Source organism: Dermochelys coriacea, chromosome 6 (genome assembly GCF_009764565.3).
Source record: "Dermochelys coriacea isolate rDerCor1 chromosome 6, rDerCor1.pri.v4, whole genome shotgun sequence".
Lineage (NCBI taxonomy): Eukaryota > Metazoa > Chordata > Testudines > Dermochelyidae > Dermochelys > Dermochelys coriacea.
Window position 1 is genome coordinate 32,585,027 of NC_050073.1, and position 25,319 is coordinate 32,610,345.

At 37.4% G+C, this 25,319-nt stretch overlaps 1 protein-coding gene across 5 annotated transcripts in view; it reads left to right on the forward strand.

The window, feature by feature from the left end:
- Window positions 1-25,319, forward strand: part of MICAL2 (microtubule associated monooxygenase, calponin and LIM domain containing 2) — a 187,606-nt gene that overhangs the window by 94,755 nt on the left and 67,532 nt on the right. The window contains exons 18-24 of one of the 5 annotated variants that reach the window (XM_043516720.1): window positions 406-615; window positions 838-939; window positions 2,826-2,957; window positions 10,100-10,207; window positions 12,181-12,370; window positions 14,251-14,339; window positions 15,543-15,642. In XM_043516720.1, the coding sequence (XP_043372655.1) occupies window positions 406-615; window positions 838-939; window positions 2,826-2,957; window positions 10,100-10,207; window positions 12,181-12,370; window positions 14,251-14,339; window positions 15,543-15,642 (931 nt within the window). Of the gene's footprint in view, window positions 1-405; window positions 616-837; window positions 940-2,825; window positions 2,958-10,099; window positions 10,208-12,180; window positions 12,371-14,250; window positions 14,340-15,542; window positions 16,394-25,319 lie in introns of those variants that run through there. The other 4 variants (XM_038404231.2, XM_043516722.1, XM_043516721.1 and 1 more) reach the window with 4 other exon arrangements.

Below are 25,319 nucleotides of genomic sequence, written 5' to 3' on the forward strand. Positions count from 1 at the left end.
ATGTGAAGTAAGTTGTATTACTCAGAGGTTTTTATACTTCAGTAGTTCAGTTTCATGCATGTTTTCTGTGGTGGTAATGCATGACACTGCAGGACATCACAGGAGAATGTGTTGTATTCCCCCTCTAGTTGCACTATTTAGAGTTACACATGGAGACTGAGAGATAGCTAGACTACAGGATGTGAAGACCTGCATGTGTTGTATGGTCCAAATATACTCCAGTGCATGGAAATATGCATGAATTTTATAGTAGTGCAGTGTTTTAAAACATGGAAGAATACTGCACTATATGAAATGCTTACATATGTGCATGGCTATGATACACTGTTGGGTATGCTATCTTAGAACATGCGTGAGTTGCATGTTAGTCCGAGAACAATTTTTTTAATTTGAAGTGTTTCCCAGTTTCAGGCAGTAGCTAGGACTGAACATGCGGTCAGAGAGCCAAAGCAATCTTTGCATAGTTCTGATCATGTGGCCAGGGGATCGAGAATTATAGAAAAAACAGACATGCAATCGAGGCTTTCAGAAACTCTTGCATCTACCTGTCCTGCTGCATTTGTGATTTCTGGAGTGCTTAAACGCCTTCAGCATGTGGAGGAAAAAATTAATCAGGTGACAAGCTATTTCATTTTTAACTTCTGTCTCTCTTAACTGTATTTATTCTGGTTAATTCTTCTATACACACTGTGTATGCTCTACTTTACATACATCTGTTACATAGTTAAGACGTAAATTGCCTTTTCCCTGTACATATTGAACTTCTGCCTTTCTTGTATGAGTGCTAACTAAAATCTGACTCTCTGTTCTGTTTCTCTTCCTTGGCTTTTACTACAGAAGAAAGCTCAGTCCGTAGCAAATAGGGAATTTCATAAAAAGAACATTAAAGAGAAAGCAGCTCATCTTGCCTCAATGTTTGGATTCATGGACTTACCAAAGGTGAATAGGTTTTGCAGATGCAAAAACAATAGTCTAGAAGAGACCAAATGTAAGTTAGACATTTGCAGCAACTTCGTATTTTCACTTCTTCTTTTCATCTTGGGTGAAGCTAAAACAGTCAGGAGTTCAGATTCCAGTATATCATGCAGAAAGACTTGTGTTATTAATATACATAACATAATTACCTTGTTTTTAGTGAAAACATGGAATAACCAGATATTTAAAGTGTGAGAATATTTAAGTATGCCTGGAACATACTAGAAAACAGCTCATTATAAAAGTGGCTTGAGAATCTAAATGCTGGTAGCTTTAGAAATAGAAATGACTTGACAAGTTGAATATTGAATCAGCTGATCAATGTGTTCACTGTATAGGTTTGTTTTATCTTAAAAACTATTCCACTTCTTCTGTTGCTACTCGTGGGTATGGTTCTGATTGAATGGCCAGGTGCAGTCAGGATATTGGTTGAAGTGGAGGTTTTGCAGTGACAATTTCCGTGACTCCTCACTGTCAGATATACAGATAGGCCTGGGGTATGTTATCCTGTTGCAGACCAGTATCCCAGATTCTACTGAATCTCTTACCCTCTCTCTGCACCACTGCAGTGAATGAATTTTATTTGGAAACTACTAATGACCCTTCACTGCGCTGAACAGAAAAGGAGCTGACTTAGTGGCCTAGTAGAGTATGACTAGGGAATTGGGAGAGGGAGAAATTCTTGTTAGGCTTTTGTTGACTGATGTGAAACAGGCAATATTTTCTCTTGAGGAGCAATATAGATATTCTCCAAAATAAGATAAATTTCTATCGGAAATATTGGAAACTTTCTCCAATATGTTCATGAATTTCAAAGGAAAAAGTATTACCTTTGAATTCATGAACATATTGGAGAAAGTTTCCAATATTTCTAATATAGATGCATGGAATTAAGTGGTACTGAGGAGATGGAAGTTAGTGATTCAGGAAAAAATTGACTGCACCTCTAATCCACCAGGAAGCAGAGAGATGCTATCTAATTGGCTCAGCAGATTTCACTTAACTGTAGCAAGTTGGAATACACTTATTTGAGGATATATCCTGTTTGGCTAATGTACCGAACTTTTGCATTTGCCTCCGAGGTCAAATTTACTGCCTCCTCTTGTGACTTTTCAGCCAATTGTGACCCAATAGAAAAGTAATTTCTTTTTATTCAATAGTTGTTGAATTACTTTCAAATTGTAACCAATCACTTGTACTGACTTCAATTGTTCAGCACTTATAGATGTTATTAAATGTTAAATTCATACGGTGAAAATTAATAATTCTCGTTATCCCATCCATTCATATTGCCCACTTAAATGTATTTTCAGTGTGGTACATACCAAATTATGAGTGCATATTCCATTAATCATAATAATAGGCCTTATTGCTTATGTGTTAAGTGAAAATGTGCACTACAAAGTTTTGTACATGCATAAGATCATACATCTATTTTCTGAAATGACACTATTTCCTAATATATTAAAATAGTGGACTGAATTCTGTAAAACACTCCATAATAATGAGAAACCTAAGTAATTGCAAAACACGCCCTCTGAAGAGGTTAATCTACTAGATTGGTGCATTCCCTTGTAAGGGTTGCAGCAGATGCTGTTCTCTGGAGGCTGCTTATTGTTGTTTTCTGTCAGTCTTCACTGTACTCTTTATTTAAAAAAAAAAAAGTGTATCTTAACAGAGCCAAGTCATGCTTATTTGACCAGAGTAGCATAGTTTAAGTTTTGAAGTAACTGTACCCTTACTACCTTCCTAACCTTTTCTTGTGCATGGTTGAGCAATTCTGTCATCTTAACATTTGTTAATGTGACTATCCTCTCTGATAATGTTTCCTCTCTTTCTGCTCTATACAGAATAAACTACCTATTAAAGGCCTATCTTATTATCAGCCCCCAACTCCCTCTTGCCTTCCAGCTCATGATTCAGCTGCTACTTCATCTTCATCATCTATTCACTCAGCTTCCCCTGCTGTTCAGTCTAGCAAGGTATTCTATTAACAGATTTTCATGTAAAATCCATTCTTGCTCTAAAAACTGCAGAAGAATTGGCTCAGATTGAAGGTCTTGGCTTTGCATGGAGAATCTGTGTGTATTATGTTTCACATTGGACTCAGAGGTTTAAACTGCTCACTTTTTTTGTTTACTTCTGCATGTTTGTAAAAGTAAAATATCATAACAAAAAGTAATTCAGATTAAAAGATAAGAAGTAGACCATACATTTTTGAGAATTTTAAGCTTAGCAGTAGCTAATTTTAAATTTTTCTTTTTAATAATACCACAAACTCTCTTTTGAGAGTTAAATGCTTGAGCATGCATTTCCTCCATAAAAGCAACAAATGTAGAGTTCCCATTAATGATGAAGCAACAAAAGCTTTGATTTGGATAAGCTTAAAAAGGTTCAGCTTCCTTCTCCCCTACATGTAGAAATGATTTTAGTTGGGGTATTTTCAGCCATCTCCTTTGTAGGCCAGATTTTTGGGAAGGACCGACGTGTCCTTTCTTTCCTCCAGGGGTTATGGCAACAGCAGCACAGGTTGTCTTTCAAGCCTCGGAACAAGTAAGCATATTGAACAGGTTTGGAGTGAGAATAAGTGGGGAAGCCATAAAGTTCCTAGAAATGTTAGAGCAGTTGTGGGAACAAACACTGAGGTGTCTGGGACCAATAGGTTCTGCCACCACATTTAAGAAGCGGGAGTTAGGGAAGGATTGTTTATCAAAACCTAAAATGGTTTGCCATGTGTTTTGGAGGATAAGAGATTGTCTGCTCAAACCTTTCAACCCATCCTTCCTCAACTTAAGTCTCTGCTCACTGTGAAAACAATCATTCTTTAAAAAGAAACAAACAAACAAAAAAAACCACCCATGTCATAAATTACCCATGAGCATGGTCAAAATCCAGGCCAGATAATTAATGGCTGGCTGTAAAGATATTCAGGAGTATAAATTAGTTGTTTCAGTCAAATTTCTGGTAGATTTGTACCCATCTTACAATGGACACTGGTTAGAACTTTGACTTGCAGCCTCAGCAGAATGGGCAATGACTGAAAGGTCTGACCTGTGCTTGCAATCCTAGAAGGTGGTACTTCAGATCAGAGGCCAGGTGCTTAAACTTTCATGAGCAATAATTTTACTGGTTGGTTGGGTTTTCGGGAAGGGGGGGGTTCTCTAATAAACACCTCCCATGAGCAGTTGTTTTAATTAAAGGTTCTGTAATTGCTGTTTTAATTTTAAAATAAGTATTTTGGTGAATTTTTAGCATTGTATTGAAAGAGTGGCTATAGCTTAAAGGAAAGGAGACAGAGGAAAAAAGACTATGCTCTTTGGGGCAGTTTTCGTGTTTTCCTTTGTGTTTTAAAACTACTAGCACATCTGATTTCTGATTACTGTGGCAATATAAATAATATTATTCAAAATTATGGAACCCAGGCTTCTTCCCAAAACTCCTTAGCTTATTAATTAATATTGAAGCAGTTAACCAACCAGATAAACCTGCTGTAGAGCTTTGGCAATGTACCATTAACAAGCACTTGTTTATTCTTTAAATTTTTTTTGACTGACTGCCCTGGCATAAACAATATCTAAGTAGTAAATTAATCTGAGTAGGAAACACCCAACCCTTATTTTCAGCTGGTAATTCCAATCATATGATTCAATATAATTGTTCTTCTGAATTTTTATTCACTTTTTTAGATATTTGCTTAGTGCCACTTTGCATGTTGCCCTATGAGCAACATAAGGGACCCTTTTTAAGTGTACAAATTATTCTACACCCTTTTCCCAACATAAGGGAAACCTAGGTACCCTCCACCACTACTGTAGACGCAGGGCTGGATTTAGGGCAGGTGACCTGAGGTGCTGTGGGCTCAAGGTGCTGTTATTGTTGTAAGCAACAAAAGGGAAAATAGAATGTTTGACAGGGATAAATCATGCATTCAAATTATGAAGCAAAGTCATGAAATGGGCTATAAATGCAATACAAGATAAGGTATTCAAAAGCTTAACAAATGGATGGGGGGGCACCAAAGACATTCCTTGCTTGGGGCACCATTTGATGTAGGGCCAGCCCTGTATAGATATATTTAAATCATGTGCAGCAGTATGTCATGTAGAGCAATAACTATGGCCATGATTATTCAACGATTTAAGCATGTTTGGGACTTTAGTAGTAGTCACAAGGGGATTACGTGCATGAGCCAAATTATGCTTAAGTGTTTGTAGGTTCAGAGTAAATGATCAGTAGCAGGCAAGCAAGGTGCAGCACAGCAATATAACTAATTTAAGCTGTGTGAAAGCTGGCAGATCATCTTTCTGGTATACAGATGTGGGGCCAGATTCTCTCCTGTAGCTGAGATCTGCTCAGCAAAGGAAAGTGGAGGGGGGACATTGTGGAACTGCTTGCAGCTCCCTATTTCTGAGGGGCTGCCTGTGCTGACTCCAACCCTAATGAGGTTTAGAGCAGCAAAGGAGCTGCTCTAAGTTATGACACTGGCCTAGAGCCCTAAATGAACACTACATCAGGGAAGATAGGTATAACACAGCATGACTCTGCCCGGCACCTCCTCTCTCCCCAAACACCTATGCTCCCTCAGTTGACACACACACACACACACACACACACACACACACACACACACACACACACACACACACACACACACACACACACTCACTATTGGATGGGAAAGGGGACAGACAGCTGGCACAGTAGCTTGCTTGCATCTTTTTACTCCAAGGGGGAGTTTTCCTACACCAGGGGAATTTACTGCTGACCAGTTGAAGCCAGAGTCTGGCCCTTTTATGTCACTTGAGGGACCAGACTTTATTTGATAGTCTAAACTGTGCTGTTCAGCTAACCTACTTGGAGACTAAGTCTGTTTGTGCTGCCTTGCCATCTATGCATAACCAATCCCATTTTGTCTTGTATTTTGAGTTTGCAGTCATGATACATTTAAACTTGATTACCATCATCACCGAATCTGCTCAGAGTTGGAAAACTGCTAAGAACTATTGGTCATTGATGTCAGATTTGGAAGGAAAAAGAGACAAAGGATGGGATGGCCTAGTAACTGCTTTTTAAAAACGTGTTATCACTGCAGTAGCTATGGAGGAAGAGTTCAGTTGGTTCCCCTTAAATGAAGTTACAACACTGTTGGCTACACAGTTTCTTCTGTATTCGTTTAACTAGGTCTGGGATCAACAATTTGAGAGTAATGTTTTCTCCTATTTTGCTATTTTTAAAAAAAATTGTCTGAAGTCATTGTTTATGGAGGGTGTAATATTGAAGTATTTGCAGACTGTCCTTTTTTTTAATTAATCTACAGTAGATGTACAGCATGGATAGTACCAGTACTTATTTCTGGAATAAGATTTAGTTCACTCTTCCAGCCCATTCAGTTCTTATCCTACCTGCTGAGATTTCTGACAACATTATTGTTTAGTGACTTTTGTATTTGTGTGATGTGATGTGGGCATGTGTTCATGGGATATTAGACAATCAAGTTAATTTTATATGGACCACTGAACAGCCATCAGATGGAAATGTTACCCTGTGATTTGACAGGATAGGAATGCTTATGGAGAGGGTCATTTGGTCACTACCAACCTGGATTGAAGTCACTTTTTGTTTTACACTGAATTTGCATTTGTTTTCATCGTGAATACATTTGATTTTAGAAAAGCATCCGATGCAGTGAGCTGTAGCTCACAAAAGCTTATGCTCAAATACATTTTAGCCTCTAAGGTGCCACAAGTACTCCTTTTCTTTTTGCGGATACAGAGTAAGACGGCTGCTACTCTGAAACCTGTCATTTGCTTTTAATATGCATTTAATAATAGATGTAGGTGTGCAATTTTGCTAGCTCCTGTTTTGGTTGTTTTAATATCAGCACTGATTGTTTTAATGGGTGGAGAAGAGAAACCAAACAAGGAATGTAGGTCAGCTTCAATAGTATTTTGCCCCTCCTTCAAATAGCCACCTAGTTATGTGTAGCTTTGTTGTTTGTTTAAATTATTACATGACTATTTAACAAGATGAAGCTGAAACTTCCTGCTTTAGCTGATGTCTCAATGAGCTTTTTACCTCTTTATTCAGGAAGCCATAGTGCAATAAGTAAATTGCTGCTTAAAATTTGCATAAATGTAGAGTTTTTGGGCGAAAGTTGTGTTTTTAAAAATGTAATCAAAGGGAAAGAGAGGGAGGTTCACCTTCAGTGAAAAGTAACATAACTATTAATGTTAAGATCTAATTTAATATGCCATCTTGTACGTAAGAATTGCACTACTTGGGCCTGACAAGGTGATGAATATACATATTTTACAGCAGTTAATCCCATTTTTAAAAAAACAAACAGAAGTTATTTGGCTTTGTCTGTGTAGCATACATGCTATTCATCTTTTATCTACTAGCCAAAAGTGTATATCATTTGATTAACATTCAAGAGACCTTGGTGGCTATAAGTTGCTAGGCATTTAAGAGGTTCTGATGCGTGCACTTTGTTTATAAAACAAATTTTTTTTAAAAAAATCTCCTTTATGCTCCTTTCACCCCACCCCAAAGTAGCCAATGTGACTTGTCATTACTGAGGCTGAATGTTTGTAACAATTGTCATGGATTGCATGGATGTTGTTGTTCACCTTTTTGGTTTCTTTTAAATATCATTTTGGGGCTTTCCCATTTGTGAGAGTGGTTGTGATGGAAACGGCTGATTACTTTTCACCAAGAACCTTGGGAGCTGTTTTGTTGAAACCTGGGCTGCATGTGGGATTAACAGGGAGCAGAAATGCTCGTTCCTGAGGCTAGTAGTTTTAAGTTGTGGAATGGATTCTATGCCTTCTCTAGTTAAGGTAGAAAAAGTCCTAGCTTCGGTAGCAGGTTAAGAGACTTGCTGCTCCCATCCTGCTACTGCTGCCTTGTAGAAGCTTAGGTTATGTCTACACTACAGCTTATGTCTGCATAACTTATGTCACTTGGGTGAATAAACCACTCCCTTGAGCAATATAATTTATGCTGACATAAGCAATCATGAGTTTTTGCTGCTGACATGGCTTCTGCCTTTCGCGGAGGTAGTTTTATTATGCCCATGGGAGAGCTGCCGTACTGTATAAGTAGACATGCCCTGAGACTAGAAAGCAGTAGTAATTCTCCCCCCCACCTTTCTATCTTACTGCTGTGGAGAGGCTGGGCCATCAGTCAGTGGGATAAATACTTATGGGTCGATATTTAAAAGCATTTGAGTATTTAAATAGCTTGTATTTCGCAATGAAAGGTATTTCGGTTTAAGATAATGCAATACATGACTTTCAGTGTTTTAAATTTTCAGTTTGTGACCATTGCCTTTTTTCACAACCAGACTGATTTTACACACCCTTTATTCATAACACACCTGACGATTCATTAGTACTAGTCATTAAGGTTTTTAAACACGTGAGTAGTCGCATCAAAGTCAATGCTCACATGGTTTGAGTTAAGCACATTTTATTGTTGTATGGAACAGATCCAGAGTGCTCTGTACTTTCCAGGGTCAAGCACTTTCTGAATCAAATGTCATAGTCTTAGTTGTATGTCTTCCTCATGATTAATTTCTTCAGTTCCTTTGTCCTCCTGTGAAGTACTGAATTTTTCCATGAGCGCTCCACTGTAAATTGTGCATTAATGGAGACTCAGTCTAAATTAAAAAATAAATAAATATGAGAGCACAGAAAAATACATATAGGCTGATCCCTGGGGAATTGTAATTCACTAGGCAAAAAGTTTTCAGGGTAAGGAACCAAGAGGAAGTTAAGCTCAAGCAGCTGATGTATTATTACCAGAACAGAGTAGCTTCTTCCCTAAGCCATAGCTGCTTCTGTGGTATCACTCAATATCTGCCCCAGCTCAGGCTGAAGTGAATGCTGTTGGTTTAAGCAGAGACTGGAAATTCTATAATAATTATTAATAATGAGTTTAGGGCAGATGCTATGCGTGGTTTTTTTTTGTTTTTTGTTTTTTTGCCTTGAGAATATTGTTCTGAAGAACTACAGTGTGGCTTACAAAGGTTGTCTGATGTAAGTATGGGACTGGATGGTTCTTGCAGTCCTGCTCATTTTACAAATGTAATTAAGAATAACCTAACCACTATGGTGCAAATGGTGTAATTAAGCAGATTGATGCCAGCCTGTTCCCTTTCTAATCGTTGTCGAATGTATCCGCATAAAATACCAATAGATGCAAGTTCTTTGTGATGTTGTTGTAGCCATGTGGGTCCCAGGATATGAGAGAGACGGTAGGTGAGGTAATATCTTTTATTGGACCAACTTCTGTTGCTGGTCCAACAAGAGATATTACCTGACCTGCCTTATGTCTCTAATATATGGGAGTGTTAGTTCTGTGCATTTTATTTTAATTAAATAGGCCATTCATAACTGATGCAATATGCTTAAAATATTTTGTCATAACTAAAAACTGTTAGGAGCAGACGAAGATATAATCTGCCATTACTAGTTTCCCTAACCTACATTTCCTCACTTAGTTTTTGTTATCTCGTTTTAATCCATAAATTCATATTGTTCATATGATTTTATGCTTTTGCTGCAGTGATCTGTTTTGGCATCACCTTCAGGGTGGTGGTGGGTTTTTTTTTTTTGGAGGGGGGCGGGGTTGTTAAATTTATATTAAGCAGTTGGTTCCAAGCCTCTCAAATTGTTTCTAATATCAAAATTATAAGATAAGAGTGGTTAGGTAGGAAAATAATGAACAGTTTGTCAATATTAACTGAATGTTTTCTTACAAAGCTTCCTTTGAACTTTTGTGGAATGTTTTATGAAGCACTGAGATTGGTGAATCTTCATTGTGAAATTGTTTCCATTCCTCTCATCCTCTTTGGAACATTTACATTTTAGAAAATGAGCACCATATTAAGGAGAAAAATATTTTAATTAAAATAGAGCACATTCCTTTTGTTTGGAGATGATGCATGGCAATACCCACAATGTGCTAGACTTTCTTCTTTCTCATTTCTAGCCTGTTTTATCACTGCTTGCATTTGTGTGTGTTTTTTCAAATAAGTTGTGTCCTTTTCTCATACAATCCTTTTCTCAGAAATAATGAAAGTTCTTTCTTCTGTTCTTCTTCTTCTCCTTTTGCTGGTTAGATGACTGTAGGAAAGGTGTCGCATGGAATAGGTATTGTGGCTGAAGTCCTTGTCAATCTTTATGTGAATGACCACAGGCCCAAGCCACAGTTTTCCTCCCCAGAACTGGTAAGGCTAAACCCACAAAGAATCAAATAACTTCATTTTAAGAGTAAAATTTCCAGAATTATTGTCCCAATTTAAGATTCTAGAATTGGGACAATTCTGATCCTTAAGCATTCTGGAATTTCTTTTCTGTCTGTCTTTAAACTCTTCTCCAAGAGCTAGGTGCTTATTAGCAAAAGATATGCATGCATGGGTATAATCTGTAAATGTCAGAAACCAGGGCTTCTGTTATGTTTTATTACTTGCCTCTGTATCTTAACATCTTGGGAGCTTCTACTAAATATAATTGCTAGTGCAACCAGTAAGTAAAGACAGTTGTTAATCAGAGGTGGTTTCTGAAGAAAGTTTATTAAAGTGCATGTTTGTACAGTTACACTCCACATATGTAGTTGAATAATTCATGTTTCCTTTTGAAGAAAGCAGTTCTAAACTATGATGATATTGTGTTGAATTCAGAACCAGTCATTGGACACAGCTACATCTTTCCCCACTTCCTATTCTACTTCTCCAACTTGCACTTCTACTGTTCAAAGTTGTCAGGAATTGAAAGGCAAAGTGAGGTGGTGGTGTGGTGGTGCTCGGTTATTAGCAAGCACTAATATGCAGTTTCAGCTTAGCGATAGTTCATCACTGTCAATGCTCCATTAACGTAGTATTTGCGACTTGCTTTTTTCACTTGTGTACTTGTATATTTTGGAAATGTTTGTGTTTAGAAATCTATTTTGGCAAGTGGGATGCAGGGGGCAAATGTTGACTAGCACTTGCACTTATTAGCACACACAAAATGCACAGCTAGAGGGGAAGCATAAGATAGAAGTGCATTGTGCCCTGATTCTGGCTAACACCAAAAAGTGGGGTACCACAAAACAATGGTCTCTGTGGGGATCTGGAGGTTAGGTGGTATAGTCTGCATGTTTGCCCATATGTATCTTGTCAAAGCCCCAACCTCCTCCTCCTCCTCCTCCATGCAGATTATTACTTCTCGTGTAATACATAGGGGACAGTTCTGCATGGGCCCATAGCTAGGTAGAATAAAGGTACACAATAGAGGATGGTTTTGCAACCTTTGTCGTATGTGGGAAAACTGAAGCATGACCAAATTTGGTCTGTTTGGTTTCTGATGAGCCTTGCAGACACCAGGATCCATCAGTAATAAACCTTGTGGAAATAAAGAATGTCATTGAAATATTTTTTTAGTAGTAGTTAATACCATATTTTAAAACCACAATTAACATATACATTGAGAAGAAGCAATGTAAAAACCTGTACAGGCAATCCAAGGACAAAAAAAATAACCTCAAAACAATTAGGTATACATCAATATATTTTCAAATACTAGCAGAGCATTTCATACTCTGGCATTTGTAACCGTGGCAGTTTCCTTCAGTGGGACTTACAGCAGGAGGCTAGATCTGCCTCAGAAGAGTGTCTCCTGGGTTGAGTTGATTTTTATTTTTAGCATGTACACTTTCAGCACCTAAGCCCCCAGTACATATGTCTGTGCTTTGCAGGTGCAAACATCTGCCTAAATTCTAATGCTGATTCAAATGCTAACATTTGCATGAGTATAAGCAAGCTGTAGTTTAACAAATGGGTGTTGGGGGGTGAATATTACCTTGTACCTGTGCAAGTACAAAAGTGTGTGTGTGCACGCATGCGCACATGTGAACGTGTGCACACAATCTTGTGTGAAGGCTGGGTACAGGGCCAGCTGAAACTTTGTCCCTTAAAAGTCTTAATAAAGTGAGAATTTTCAAGTGTTGTATAAACATAAAATATCCTATTAAATGAGTACAAAGAGGGAAACCGCAGAAAAGTTGACAGCAACTACTCATCTTAAGTACATGTGTAAAAACTGCAAATGTGATGGGATATTTAATAAAGCAGCAATGTACTAGATGAAGTATATGCATGTACTGTAGTTGATTTGCAACACAATACTTTACCTATGTTTTTACTCTTTTACTTGTCTTTAGCAGGGATCTCTGCGAAAAGAATTTCCTCAGACTATAGGTGGCAGAGACATCTGTTACTTCTGCAAGAAACGGGTATATGTCATGGAGCGGCTGAGTGCAGAGGGCCACTTCTTTCATAGGGAATGCTTTAAGTGTGATGTATGTTCTACAACGCTCCGCCTAGCAATCTATGCTTTTGATGTAGAACAAGGTAATATAGTAACTACTTATTTAAGAATTTTTAAAAAATATATGCATATTTAAGCTTGTACAGAGCATAAAAATGTAGAGGCCAGGTAGTTCAGTCAGGAGATGTGCATCATCCATTGACGAGTTCTGCCTGTGCTGATTTTTCACAATCTGTATTCCCACTGCAATTGCAGTCCTAGCCCTTTCAGTGAATCCTAATTATGTTTAGGTAGTTCTGTTTAAAGAAGAAATGTTTGCTGGAAACTTGGTTGAGATATCAAACACGTGTCACTTTTCTGATCGTGGGCTGAAGTAAAGACAAAAAGTGGTGATTTCTTGCATTGACCTTCACTTGCCAAAGTAACATTCCAGCCTCCTGATCATCCCCAGTTTATAAAAACATTTTCCTTATTCAACATACACTGTGAGAATGAGGTCGAATTAATGGCAGATTTGAAACAGACAGAAAAAGTGTGGATCCCTCCCTCCACCCCTCCTCCCCCAAAAAAAGAGGTTGTAGGTCAGAAGTTGGAAGCAGCGACTTTAGCAAACTGCTGGTACAATGGCAGGTTTCAGAGTAGCAGCCGTATTAGTCTGTATTCGCAAAAAGAAAAGGAGTACTTGTGGCACCTTAGAGACTAACAAATTTAGACTAATTTAGACTAATAAATTTGTTAGTCTCTAAGGTGCCACAAGTACTCCTTTTCTTTTTGCTGGTACAATGTATTCTAGTATTCTCCAAACTTTAAGGATGTTGGGATCCTCTCTGGCTGACCCCTGTTTCTAGAAGGGATATGTTAAAGTACGAGACTGTCCCCTTTTCTTCCCAAAATGCACACAATAGGGTCTGAACTTTGGTGGCTGTACCAGTGCCTCACAGTATACAAAGAGACTTAGAGTAGAGCCACAAAAGAACTTAGGTGCCTAACTGCCACTTTAGGTTCCCAAGTCCGACATTTATGCACCACTGAGCCTCAAAACCCGTACTCAGCTGCCGCCTTAACCCTGTAGTTCCTGAGCACCTAAATTTCTATCGTTAAAGTCCACAGGTACCTGAGTTCCTGCTGCTTTGGTGTGTGGACTCAGGCACAGACTGAGTTGGCTATCTCACAGCAAAAACCCAAGGGAATACTGACATTAGGTGTTACCCTGCCTATCTCACTTGCAGGGCCTGATCCAGTGGGCATTCTCAGAAGCTGCATACTGGATTGAGCCCCACACAAGCCAACACCTGAAGGGCAGATAGTAATGTCCCACTTTCAAGTCTGCTGTAGGGAACTCACCCAGGATGTGGGAGACCCAGGTTCGATACCTCTCCGCCTGATATGGAGAAGGGATTTGAACTCGGGTCTCTAATCGCTCAGGAAAGTGACTTAACTTCCGGCCTTTGAAAGAGCCAGGCCCCAAAATACTCCAGTCTCTCCTGTTAAAGCTACTCCACTCTAAATATTCACTGGGCCAGAGTCAGAGTGAGACAACTCCATAGCCCAGGGACTAGGGCACTCAGTAGGGAAGAGGGTAGACCTAGGTTCCAGTTCTCTCTTCAATGACTGTTTCTTTATACACAGTGGAATAGGTTCAATAGGTTAACTGGTTAGCATCTGAAATTGGGTTGCATTTCTAGGATTCCAAAGCATTTTGCTGATGTTAATTAAACCTCAAAGCTCTGTGTGATAGATATGTGACATGGGGTAATGCCACCTGTGTGTAAACCAGTACACAGAAAGTGACTTGTTCAGAGTCATTCAGTGTGTCAGTGGCAAAGCTGGGAATAGAACAGAAGCCCAATTCCTCTTGCTGTCCTCTAACAACTAGACTAGCTGCTTCCATCATCTTACAGATACATCGGCTTGTTTTCAGTGCTTGGACCTACAGGCTAAATATGTCATTTCTTTATTCCAGGTAAATTTTACTGCAAACCTCATTTTACACACTGTAAAACAAGCAATAAGCACAGGAAAAGACGATCTACATTAAAGATGCAAGAGAAAGTACGTATCGGTTATACTTCTAATGCAATAAATGTTGAGGCAGTTTTGTGGTGTTTGGTTGCTTCTTTCTCCCCCCACTCCCCCAAAAATGGGGGAAAGTATCCTGAAGTAATGCTAACCTTTTATTCTTTTGCATTTGGCATATTTATGGTTTGAGGATCAATAGCTATAAGCTAACATTGTGAAAGTGAGCTCTGACTCAATAAGGTAAGGCTGAAATTGACATCAATCAGAAGTGGAACTTTAGTTGATGATTCTCTCAATGATCACAGAAAGTTAGTCGCTCTTACAAATACTTGTCTGTGCTACCATCCAATGCTTTGTGTGTCATTGTCATAGACTAAAGCAAACTGCAGAACAAATTATATTCTACAAATAAGATAATACAAATAATAACAAAGGTTGTATGGAGGAGGCACTTTAAAAATTATGAAGATAAAATATTTCAGTCTTGGATTGCATGTTTGTGTATTTAGATAGAGTGGGAATTTGTGGCGCTACATTACATAATTCACCTGTAGGTGTCAGAACCAAGAATATACAGTATTGTGCCAACAGTGAGAATAAATAGCCACTGGAACAACTTACCATCACTGGTGATTTTTAAATCAAGATTGGATGCATTTTCTAAAAGATATGTTCTAGCAATTATTTGCAGAAAGTTCTATGGGCTGTGTTATACAGAAGGTCAGACTAGATGATCATAGATTAGATCAGTGTGTCTCAACCTTTCCAGATTACTGTACCCCTTTCAGGAGTCTTTGTTTTACTTACTCCCCACTTACCCCTCACTTAAAAATGACTTGCTTACAAAATCAGACATAAAAATACAAAGTATCACAGCACACTAGTACTGCAACATTGCTTACTTTCTCATTTACCCTATAATTCTAAAATAAATCAATTGGAATATAAATATACATTTCTGTGTATAGTATATAGAGTAGTATAAACAAGTCAATGTATGAAATTTTAGTTTGTACTGACTTTACTAGTGTTTTTTATGTAGTCTGTGGTAAAATTGGCAAATATCTAACAAGTTGATTACCCCCGGAAGACCTCTGCATACCCCCGGGTACGTGTACCCCTGCTTGAGAACCACTGGACTTAGATGGTCCTTTCTGGCCATGGAATCTATTAATCCTTTTAAAGACATTTATATTTCAGCCCGTGTGCACTTACTTTTAATTTTCCTTTTTTAAGGTGGAAACAGAAATGTGGACGCAAGAGGAACCCAAGCACCCCGAAACCACCACAGAAAGTACTTCTACTACTGTTAGCGTTCCAGAAGACAGGCCCCCAGGTATCATGACTTCCTTCTCTAGGAAATCTCTAAGCTGGCCCCTTAGGGTGACGAGGGATCTGCTTGACATTCCAAGACGCCTTTCTAACTGGATGCATGGTTTTCTGCACGCTATCAGCCTTCATTTGAGGGACAATGCATACAACTATACCTATTTGTATGAACTCTTGAGCCTTGGTGTGCCATTCCTGTGTGCGCTGCTAGAGGTACTTACTCATATGTACCGGGAAACAGAGCTATCATTTGAAAACATGCTTGAATGGGTGAAAAAGTTCTTTAGATTTTAAATTCTTAAGTTTCTTGCTAATTTGTGCCTTTCAGATTTCCAAAATTAACAGCCTTGCAGTATGTTTATAAACATTTCAATTTAATATGTGCTTTAAGTGAACAAAGAACTCACTTTAATAGACTAAGTGCAATCAAAACACACTATGAATTTAAAACATGTACTGTACAAGAAAGGTATCATGAAGTTCAGTGTCCAGATGCATTTCCAGAACATGGAGACTAAATGAAGGATATTTTATAAACATTTGCGCAGGGGTGGGTTCCTGGCTGTGAACAACTATGCTTCTGGGTTTACATTTTATAATTCTTGCTTTAAAGACCAAGAACATGTTCTTTCAGACATTTCAGGATAGTAGTGACAAGTGACTGGGTTTTGAAACCTGAATATGGCACATCCCGTTTCTCTTGCTTTCATCTTTTGCTCTGGGTACAAGGTTTACTACTTGCATGGAGATGTTTTGAAAGCTTTTTACTGTACTTAAGGCACCTACTTCTAGCCATGCCTTTTTAAAAGTATTACTCGTGGTATCCTTTGTTAATACTAGGTATTTTCTGTAATACTAGTTTATTTAAACCTGAAATAAATTTGAAGTGCAAATCTTAGATGAGTGGACGATTAATTGAAATAGTCAGATCTAAGAAACATAGTGTAGATAGCTGCTATTTATTCTCAAAATTAAGAGGTTTTTTTCACTTGGGGGCTGATCCAAAGGGGAGTTGAATACCCACAGCTGTAGCTGAAGTCAGTTGGAGTTGTAGGTGCTGAAAATGACTTTGGATTGAACCCTTAGCTTGCAATATATTGCACTCAGATATCCAAAAAGCCATATTTGAGTAAAATAGAAGTACTTAGAAATAATGTGGTTTTTTAAACTGATGATTTTCAGTTAGATGTTTTATTATTTCAGTGTAAGATGCTAATGGGAGAAAAATCAAAATAGTTATAAAGTTGCATCATCTCTGAAGAAAAAGGTTTTTGTGGTGGATCTCAGTATGAGGTACCTTACCCAAAAAGCTTCTCTAGAATGTATAGTGCTACCTGATGACAATTAGTCTTGAACAATTCCCCAAACTATAACTATTGTCTAGACTCCTTTAGCTAATTATATATACTTTTCCTATCTCAGTGCTTAAAACTGTATTTGATGGAGAAACATGGATAGATCTCCAAAAAATTAAAAGCATCTGTAGCATTTTTTTCAAATAAAAAGGTATTAATTTAAGCCATAGAAAACATGTTGCCAGCAGTTGGTAGAAAACAAACAGGAGTGGTCACCTGCCAATGACCTTATATGGGTTGATTTGAAAAAAAAAATATATATATTGCAAAAGACCAAATGGAAGCTTCCATGTTTGTTTGGCAGTAAAAAGAATGTATGTTTTCAAAAACAAAACTAGTTTGGTGTTTTAATAGAAACAGATTTTTCTCCAGATAATTTTATCTTTATTTTAAAAAATACAGAAAATGAAACCATGTACAGTTTTCAATGAGAAGGCATTTTGGGATTTTTTCAGGGGGATGAGGAGGATATTTGCAAAGACTTTTACAAAGAACTTGTATGGTTTTCAAGTACAGCATGTCATTTGAAGCAACTTGCCACTAATGCTCAAACATACTCCAGTGAGAATTTGCTAGACTTTTGACAGGAGACAGTGACCATAACAGTAATATGGTAAGCAGGTATAGAGATGTAGAGAAATGTTGTTGTGCTACTTGAGTATTTTGAATACTGGACTCCTCTTTAGTAAAAATTTAATTAAAAAAAAAAAGAAGCCTATAATGTTGTTTACTATGTTACTCCAGCAATCCTAAAGAATGTTAAGAAATGCGTTTTCTGATATTTTTTTTTTTAACATGAGTTTTGATTCAGAGTGTTGGACTGTCAGACGCTAAAACAGTCCAACAGAATACTTTTCCTCTAAGATTTCTCCACTAATGTTGGTCACTTGTTCTGATTTTAGCAGCCTGAGCATAATGGTAGTCTAAGTGAATAACTGTGTAGTAAGAAGCTTGAAAACCTGTGATGTACCATGAATTTTAAGAAAATGAACCTTATTAGTAGAAAGTGAGACAAAGAAGTTAAGCGTAGGTTGTATATAGATTAATTAAAAAAATGCAACAAATTTCAGGGCATATTCATGATTATAAAGTTTATAATAATCATAAAAGAACATGAAATTATACATTTGCTGGCATTTCAAAATCGTTAGTATTGCTGAAAATGTCACACTGGTATCTGTATAATTAATCCATTTATGTTTTATCGTTAGCTTTAAAATTCTACCAGTAAGGTTCATAACTATTCCCCTTTATAAATTAATGAAGAAAGCCATCACTCATAAATTAATAAGGCAGTTTAATTTTGGTTGATTTTTCTACTTTTTTGGCCTAGTAATCTGTGAATAACACTTATAGCCAAACTAAGGTTCCTCTTTTTCTTTTTCTTTTTCTTTTTCTTTTCCCGATATCCTGTGTTGCTTTTAGTTCATTTCAACATTCCAGTTCTACATCCACTCATTGGCTGAAACATTTCTGTTGTAAGGTGATTGTTCTGCTTGCCAGTTACAGAATATTGTAACTAACCCCTAATATCGTTTGACAACATTACATGGTTTTTGTTTAAAACCATTTTGGAGCAAACTGTGTGTGTCTGGTATATTAATGGATGAAAGCTTTTTAGCATGATTATATTTTTTTAACCAATTGCACAGCGCACAATACAAGAAATATATTTTTCTATAAAAGGCATTTCTTTTTTTCCTCCCCTGCATGTACATCTCTTCTCATTTTTTAAATGTTAAGCAACTCCATTGTTTCTCAAACACTAATTAAATAAAACCCTACTTCCTTCCAAGTATTGTATCTGCACTAATTCAGAACTAGAGCCTGAAGAATCTTACAGATGGTCTTCTGTGTCTTGTTTAAGTGGAGATAGTAATGCTTACCAGTTTCATAAAGCACTTTTGAGCTATCTGGATGAAGCCGTGCTGTATAAATGTGAATTATTTTTTCTCAAAATTCAGGGAGGAAAAAAGTTGAAGTTTCTGATAAAACAAAAATCCACATTCAGAGCAATAAAAATTCCTATACAAGAGAGGGAAAAAACCCCAGAGATCCATAGGCAGTTTAATAAAAATGGCGGTGCTTTTTATTTTTAAGGCAATTCGGTTTCTAATATTAAACTATCAGGGTTGTGTAATTAGAATGTTTGTTTGTTTTCCAATTGTTTTAACTAACAGTTTTAACTATGCCCCATTAGCAACTTTGGAGTTTGTTTTATTAACTGATAATAGATTTGTCTTGGTGCATGAGAAGTTACTTTTATTTCCTATGAAGGGCTTGTGGGATTTTTTTAAAATGCCAAGCATGTTTTGAATAAAATAATCTAAAAAGAGAGAGTGCTACAAATGAGAACCTATGTACCAATCCTGCAAATGGATCCATTAGCATGGAACCCTGCGCTCTTGCATATTCTAATTGAAATCACTGGGACAATGGTGGAATGCAATTGCACATGCAGGATCTTAGTGAATTATTCTGAAACTCTCTGAACAAAACATTATGGCGTTTGTAAACATCCCCTGGTGAAGGATTCATCCTGCATGCCTTACTGTAGAATGAGGAAGGACTATAGGATCAGGTGTGAAAACTCATTATCTTGCTGACCTATAGTGCTAAAATAATTGAGCGTGCAGGTATCATTAAACTCTTTACAAGAATTATAAATCCCTTTTTAAAACTAAAAACAAAACCCCCAGCTCGCTGCATGGCATTAACCCATCATTTCCTACACCACAAGGCTAGGACACAAGAATGGATTTTTATAATTTCAGTGGTTTGGTTTTTTTACTTAAACGCTGCATGCTTCATTAAGATGAGGTTTATGAAGGAATGGTCTCATTTCAAATCACTTGCTATTGCTATGTTTCTTTACCTTCTGTTGCAGAGTCTTCATTTCTTTAAAGAATGCCATCAAGGATTCTGTCCCTCTCCTCCTAAATCTTTTGCTTTCATTTTGCTTCATAATCTTAATTGAGCAAATTTTTTTATTAAATTCTGTATTTAAATTGTCACATGGAAATTCTGTATTTTGCACACTGAGAGTTGTTTAGCTTTATTTATGGCATTTGCTGTAAACAAAAATAAACATAGTTCTTTTTAAAACTCACTGTTTCCTCTCTTCCTTTTAAAAAAAATTCTTTTCTAAAGATATTATCTTAGGAGTCTGGTGATCCAATTCCCACTAGAAATTAGCACCTGTTGTGTATCTCACTGTATAGCTCCATAACTGCCAGCAGTAGAAATTAAAATGTGTTCAGATTAAAATCCATAAAGTAATTTGCTTGTGACGCTTATGTAAAAAGTGCTGTTGTGTTCTAATGTGCTTTATTGAACAGCTGTCCAAATCTAGAACTTGGGGACACATGGAATTAATTATGCTGATTGAACATATTTTACCAGTACATTTATATGCAGACTTTACCCCATACCTGGAATTTCTTAATACAAGGCATAATTTATATTTGGGGCATGCATGTTAGTTTATTCCCAGAGATCAGCTAAAATAGGTTATAGTCAGCCTTTTACTGAAGAACCTTTTACATATAGAAAAGGAAAACACAATATATTTTGCTATAATCTTATTCGGATTATCTACAGAACAAGTTTTGCAAACTGAATAGCAGATACCAAATTGATTCTACATGTTCTGCTTCTGTTGGATGCTGTAATATTATAGCTCTTTTGTGGTCTGATCTGTAGCCCACTGAATTTAATAGCAGCCTTTCCACTGATTTCATAAGGGTTTGACTCAGGCCCATAACCATTAATGTTGCACCACAAGTTGTACATCTACTTAAGATGAATAGGAGTTTGGTGATGGGATTTACTCTCCGTGGGAACAATAGCTCTGAGTTTAGGGATTGACAGAACTGCACACACAGATGAAATATAGCTTCTTTCCTTTAACTTCACCTGCCTCTCCCATTTTTTTTTTTTTCAAATATTTATAGCGTTACGAAGGTCACGCTGTAGTACATGCTGTGTGTTCTTTTCAAAGACTATATTGCATTCTAGGGAAACCAGGTAGTGTTTGTTGATGAGCTTTATTCTTCTGTTATCTTCAGCTCTTTACAGAAGGATGTTGCTACTCCAGTTTGTAAGCTCTAGAAATCTATTGGACTCTTGGCTGCAGTTCACAGTAACTTGTTTTATGGTAACATTGTGATTATTCCTCCCCACTTCCCAGTTAATTGTGTTTGGTTATCTTTTTGGTTATCCTATTTTCTCCTTCTCCTCCTCCTATCTTTGCAGTTCTTTCACCTCTTTTCTTGCTTCTCTCAGCAAAAAATATGGCTGGTAAAATAATGGAGAAATTGGCTTGCAAATAATTATTTTATTACAGAATGTGTTAGCAATTATTACTGAATCTGTATGAGCTACCTGAATAGTGGAAATAAAAAACATTCTCAAATAATTGTTAGATGAAGAACTGCCAAAAGGAACAACAGATGTTGTTTTTGATGAATTATTCAACCAGCTCTGATTAAAAAAGGCAAGAGACACAATCCCCAAGGCCCAAATCCTATCAGGAATGGGAAGTTTGTCTGGCTAAGAAATGTACAAATCAAAATAGGGACCAGTGACTTTTATGTAAAAGAATGAATGTTGGGCAGTATTTTAATAAGAATGGTCAAAGCACCTCCAGTAAGAATTAAATTGACCCTTCAGGCAAACTGATCTTGCTTGGGGGCTGTAAGTTTTGCCTGTCTTGGTACTTTCTAGTTTTGGATAGAAGCAATGGAATTGAAATACTTTGAGAGATCATTGTGCTGTTTCCACCCTGGCCCCATTGTAGGATCCATTTGACAAGACACATTCATTGTTGACTCTCTGCATTATAATGTACCAATAAATAGTCTAAATCCTCTTTTGCATTAGGAGTAATGAAGTTCCTAAGTACTGGTTTGCAACTGGCACGTGTGTGCTTTAGTGTGAAGAAATGAACTAGTCAATGAGAACTGGTTCTTATCATCAATGTGAATGTCATGTTAGTTCCATGCTTCAGTCAAAATTGTTGTTAAATAAAGCTTTTATAAGATTAAATGCCCTCTGTTTATTCCTTTATAGTATTGCTAGAAGAAGATAGTACATAAACTCATACAGATGTTAAACAGCTGTAATTCAGGACTCCGATCCCTCATGAGTTCTCTGTGCTCTGACTATGTGAACAGGCCACACTGTAGATGAGAAGATTGTGAATGCCTTTTTTCTTTAAATCTCCATCTGTAGCACATGCCATTTAAAACACATACACACATACACAATGATGCTTTTTTCTTTTCTATACTTTGTATTAACAATGGTATTTGTTTGCTTAAGAAGAAGTGGGAGAGGGAAGCAAATCTACTGCTACTCCAGTCTTGAAGCACTTGCTTAACAGAGCCCTTCCAACAAACACAGGTTTGGAGCTGATGTAGTAATGCCTCTCTAAATCATTTCATTCTTTGCATTCTTCTGTTTATTTATTTATTTTTTTTTTTAAGAAACGCAAGCTACGTCTATGCTGCAGACCTCATTAGTGTTCAGTAGTTACAGAGATATAAAGCATCTCAACCGTGTCAACTCATGAGGTTTTTTTTTGTTTTTGTTTTTTTTAATTTGGTTCAAACTGTTTCGAATATAATTACTATACAGGTATTAGAATCACATTGGTCTGTACTTTTGAAAAGTCAAGCTGATTATGCTTGGGTCGCATAGTTATTAATTCAGTACAGGATTACTTGCCTAAGAATCTGTTAATGAAACCATAATTTTTAATGTTCTAAAAGGTAGACTTCCTTTACTTTCATGCTAGTACTTTAGGATCCAAAGAAGACCTGAATTTTTTTTAAGCATCTGAGAAGCAAGTTTGGTTTTTCAAACAAACAAAAACAGCTTGAAATTGCCAGTCGCTGGGCTAGTAATTGCTAGTAATCCTGCATGAATTCAGATGTTTTTGATTCATAAAAGCCACTGTGAAACAGCCTTTCCTCTTCCTTCTGAATTTTAGAGTACACGAGACCAATAAAAATATGAGCAAGATAATACTTTATGAGCTCCTACCTCAAGTATTAGGTCACAGGTCTGCATTGTCTCCACAATGTGCAGTACAGATAAGGTTATCTTAGTTGACTTTCCTCCACTTGCTATCCATACATTCCTCACATTCCAGTTAAAGTGATGAATTTAGAAATATATTGAATTTAATCCTTAATATTTATTAATACTTTGAAAGCATGACATGTTTATGAAGCACTTGATTGTGTATGGAAGATAAGGTTGTAGAAGCTCAAAAGACACAATGCATTCATGCTTGGTCCAAATATACAAATTAGCAATGTAAATATTTCTCTCTGCCACTTTCCATTTCTTCATGAACTGCAAACATAATAATAAGGACAAAGGCTTTGATCTCATCTCCTCAGGTGGTGGTCTCCGAACTCGTTTCAAATGGTTGGAATTTCTCATGTATTCTTTTGAAATGTGAAATTATAAAGGAATTTGTATGTTACTATGGTGAAGTACCCTTGAACTTGCTGATTTGACATTTCTCTGCACATATTGGTTTGTCTTCGTTTTGTTTTTACTGCTTTTAGCATATTGTAAAAATCACTGTTTGACAGGCATTAAACTAATGTTTATTACTCTAATGGCTTAAAATATTGCTGCTCCATGCTGAATCTGTTGTGATTACATGCATTAATATACCAGACTAACACAAATTGCTCCAATGTAACGTTTGTTCTAAAAGGAGAGCTGTAGTGTGCTAATGACTCCTATGCAAGAAACCTTTTGCCATCTTCTTCACCTCCTGTCTTTGTTTCTAATACCTTTTCAGTCAATCGCTTTTACTTTACCAGGTTGCTAAGTTTTGCTTATTTTGTTGTAGTGTGTTAATGTTGTCCTGAGATGCATTCCGAAATTGCCTGCTTTAAATCCTGTGTTGCTTTCCTAGTCAGAATTGTCTGGTTATGTTATATGGCTGAATTTCGAAGTGTTTGTGCACCCAGTAGGTAGGGATTTTTAAAATGTTTTTGTTTAAAGTAATTTGCTAGAGAAGAACTTGTATATGTGTGTGTGAATGCACGCTAGAGCTGGACAAAAGATCCTTTTGACACTAGGTTAGCTCGTCCGCTTGCAACTGGGGAGCTGTAGGTGAGGAACAAAGGGCTAGATTGTCACTCAGTTTAGCAGGCGCAAAAGAGGGACTAATGTCCCAGAATTTACTCTTGTGTGTGACCCTGTTTAGATTGCAACTCTAGCTCTAGAGCATGAGCTGCCAAACCCCACTGCAAGTTAATGGGCGAGGGGGAGGGAGGAGGGTGTGGGAAGAGCGCTGGCTGGTTCCACCCCTCCTCCTTGCCAGTCAGAGAGCTAATCAGGGTCATAGGTAAGAGTGAGCTGCTCCACAAAAAGGATGAAGTAATTTACTTTCCTCTTCAGAGCAAGGTCTGTTCCGGTGGTGGCCATTCCTTACTTAAGGCAGATCGTAAGGTTACAGACTTTTAAAGGGAAAATTCATTGCCAAACTTTTTTTCGGATGGTCTGAAACGTCCTTATTGCGGGAGGGTGGAAAGGGAACAGAGACAGTAGTCGGCTAATTTTAGTGTCAAGTATCGGGGGCATCTGTGTTGGTCTGTATCCACAAAAACAACAAAGAGTCCAGTGGCACCTTAAAGACTAACAGATTTATTTGGGCATAAGCTTTCATGGGTAAAAAACCACTGCATCTGAAGAAAGTGGATTCTTGCACACGAAAGCTTATGCCCAAATAAATCTATTAGTCTTTAAGGTGTCTTCTCAATCTGAGAGTAGCATGAAACGCCTTTTGTCATCCTCAACTGACGTAGAGACTGGGGTTCTTGTTGTTTTGATATAAAGTTAGCCAGTCCCTGAGCATTTGTCACCTTCATGCCAGATTACAGTAATGTGCTTTGCTTGAAGCTAACTTGGCAGACAACTCAGAAGCATCTGTTACTGCAGAGCACTGCAGCCCCCTGGTTAAATAGGGCTTGCCCATGTGACTGTATGACATCTTTCTTTGGGCTCTTCATTGGCTCCCTGTGTGCTTCCGGATGCACCCAGATGCTGTGGTGATGAGCACCTTAGTTATTACTATTATAAGATTTTAGAAAAAGTTGATAATTGTCTGTAAATGACCATAGATGGGCTAAGACTCAGATGTTTTGGAGACTGCTTCTCCCCTATGCCCTGTCTAATCGACTGGAATGCTCTTACTGTCCTTCCCTGTAATTTAACTTGGGGAGAGGCAGAGCATTGTCCCAGAGGGCATTGGAATAGTGCTTGGAACTCATGCCTACTCTCAGCTCACCACAATTCTAATGTG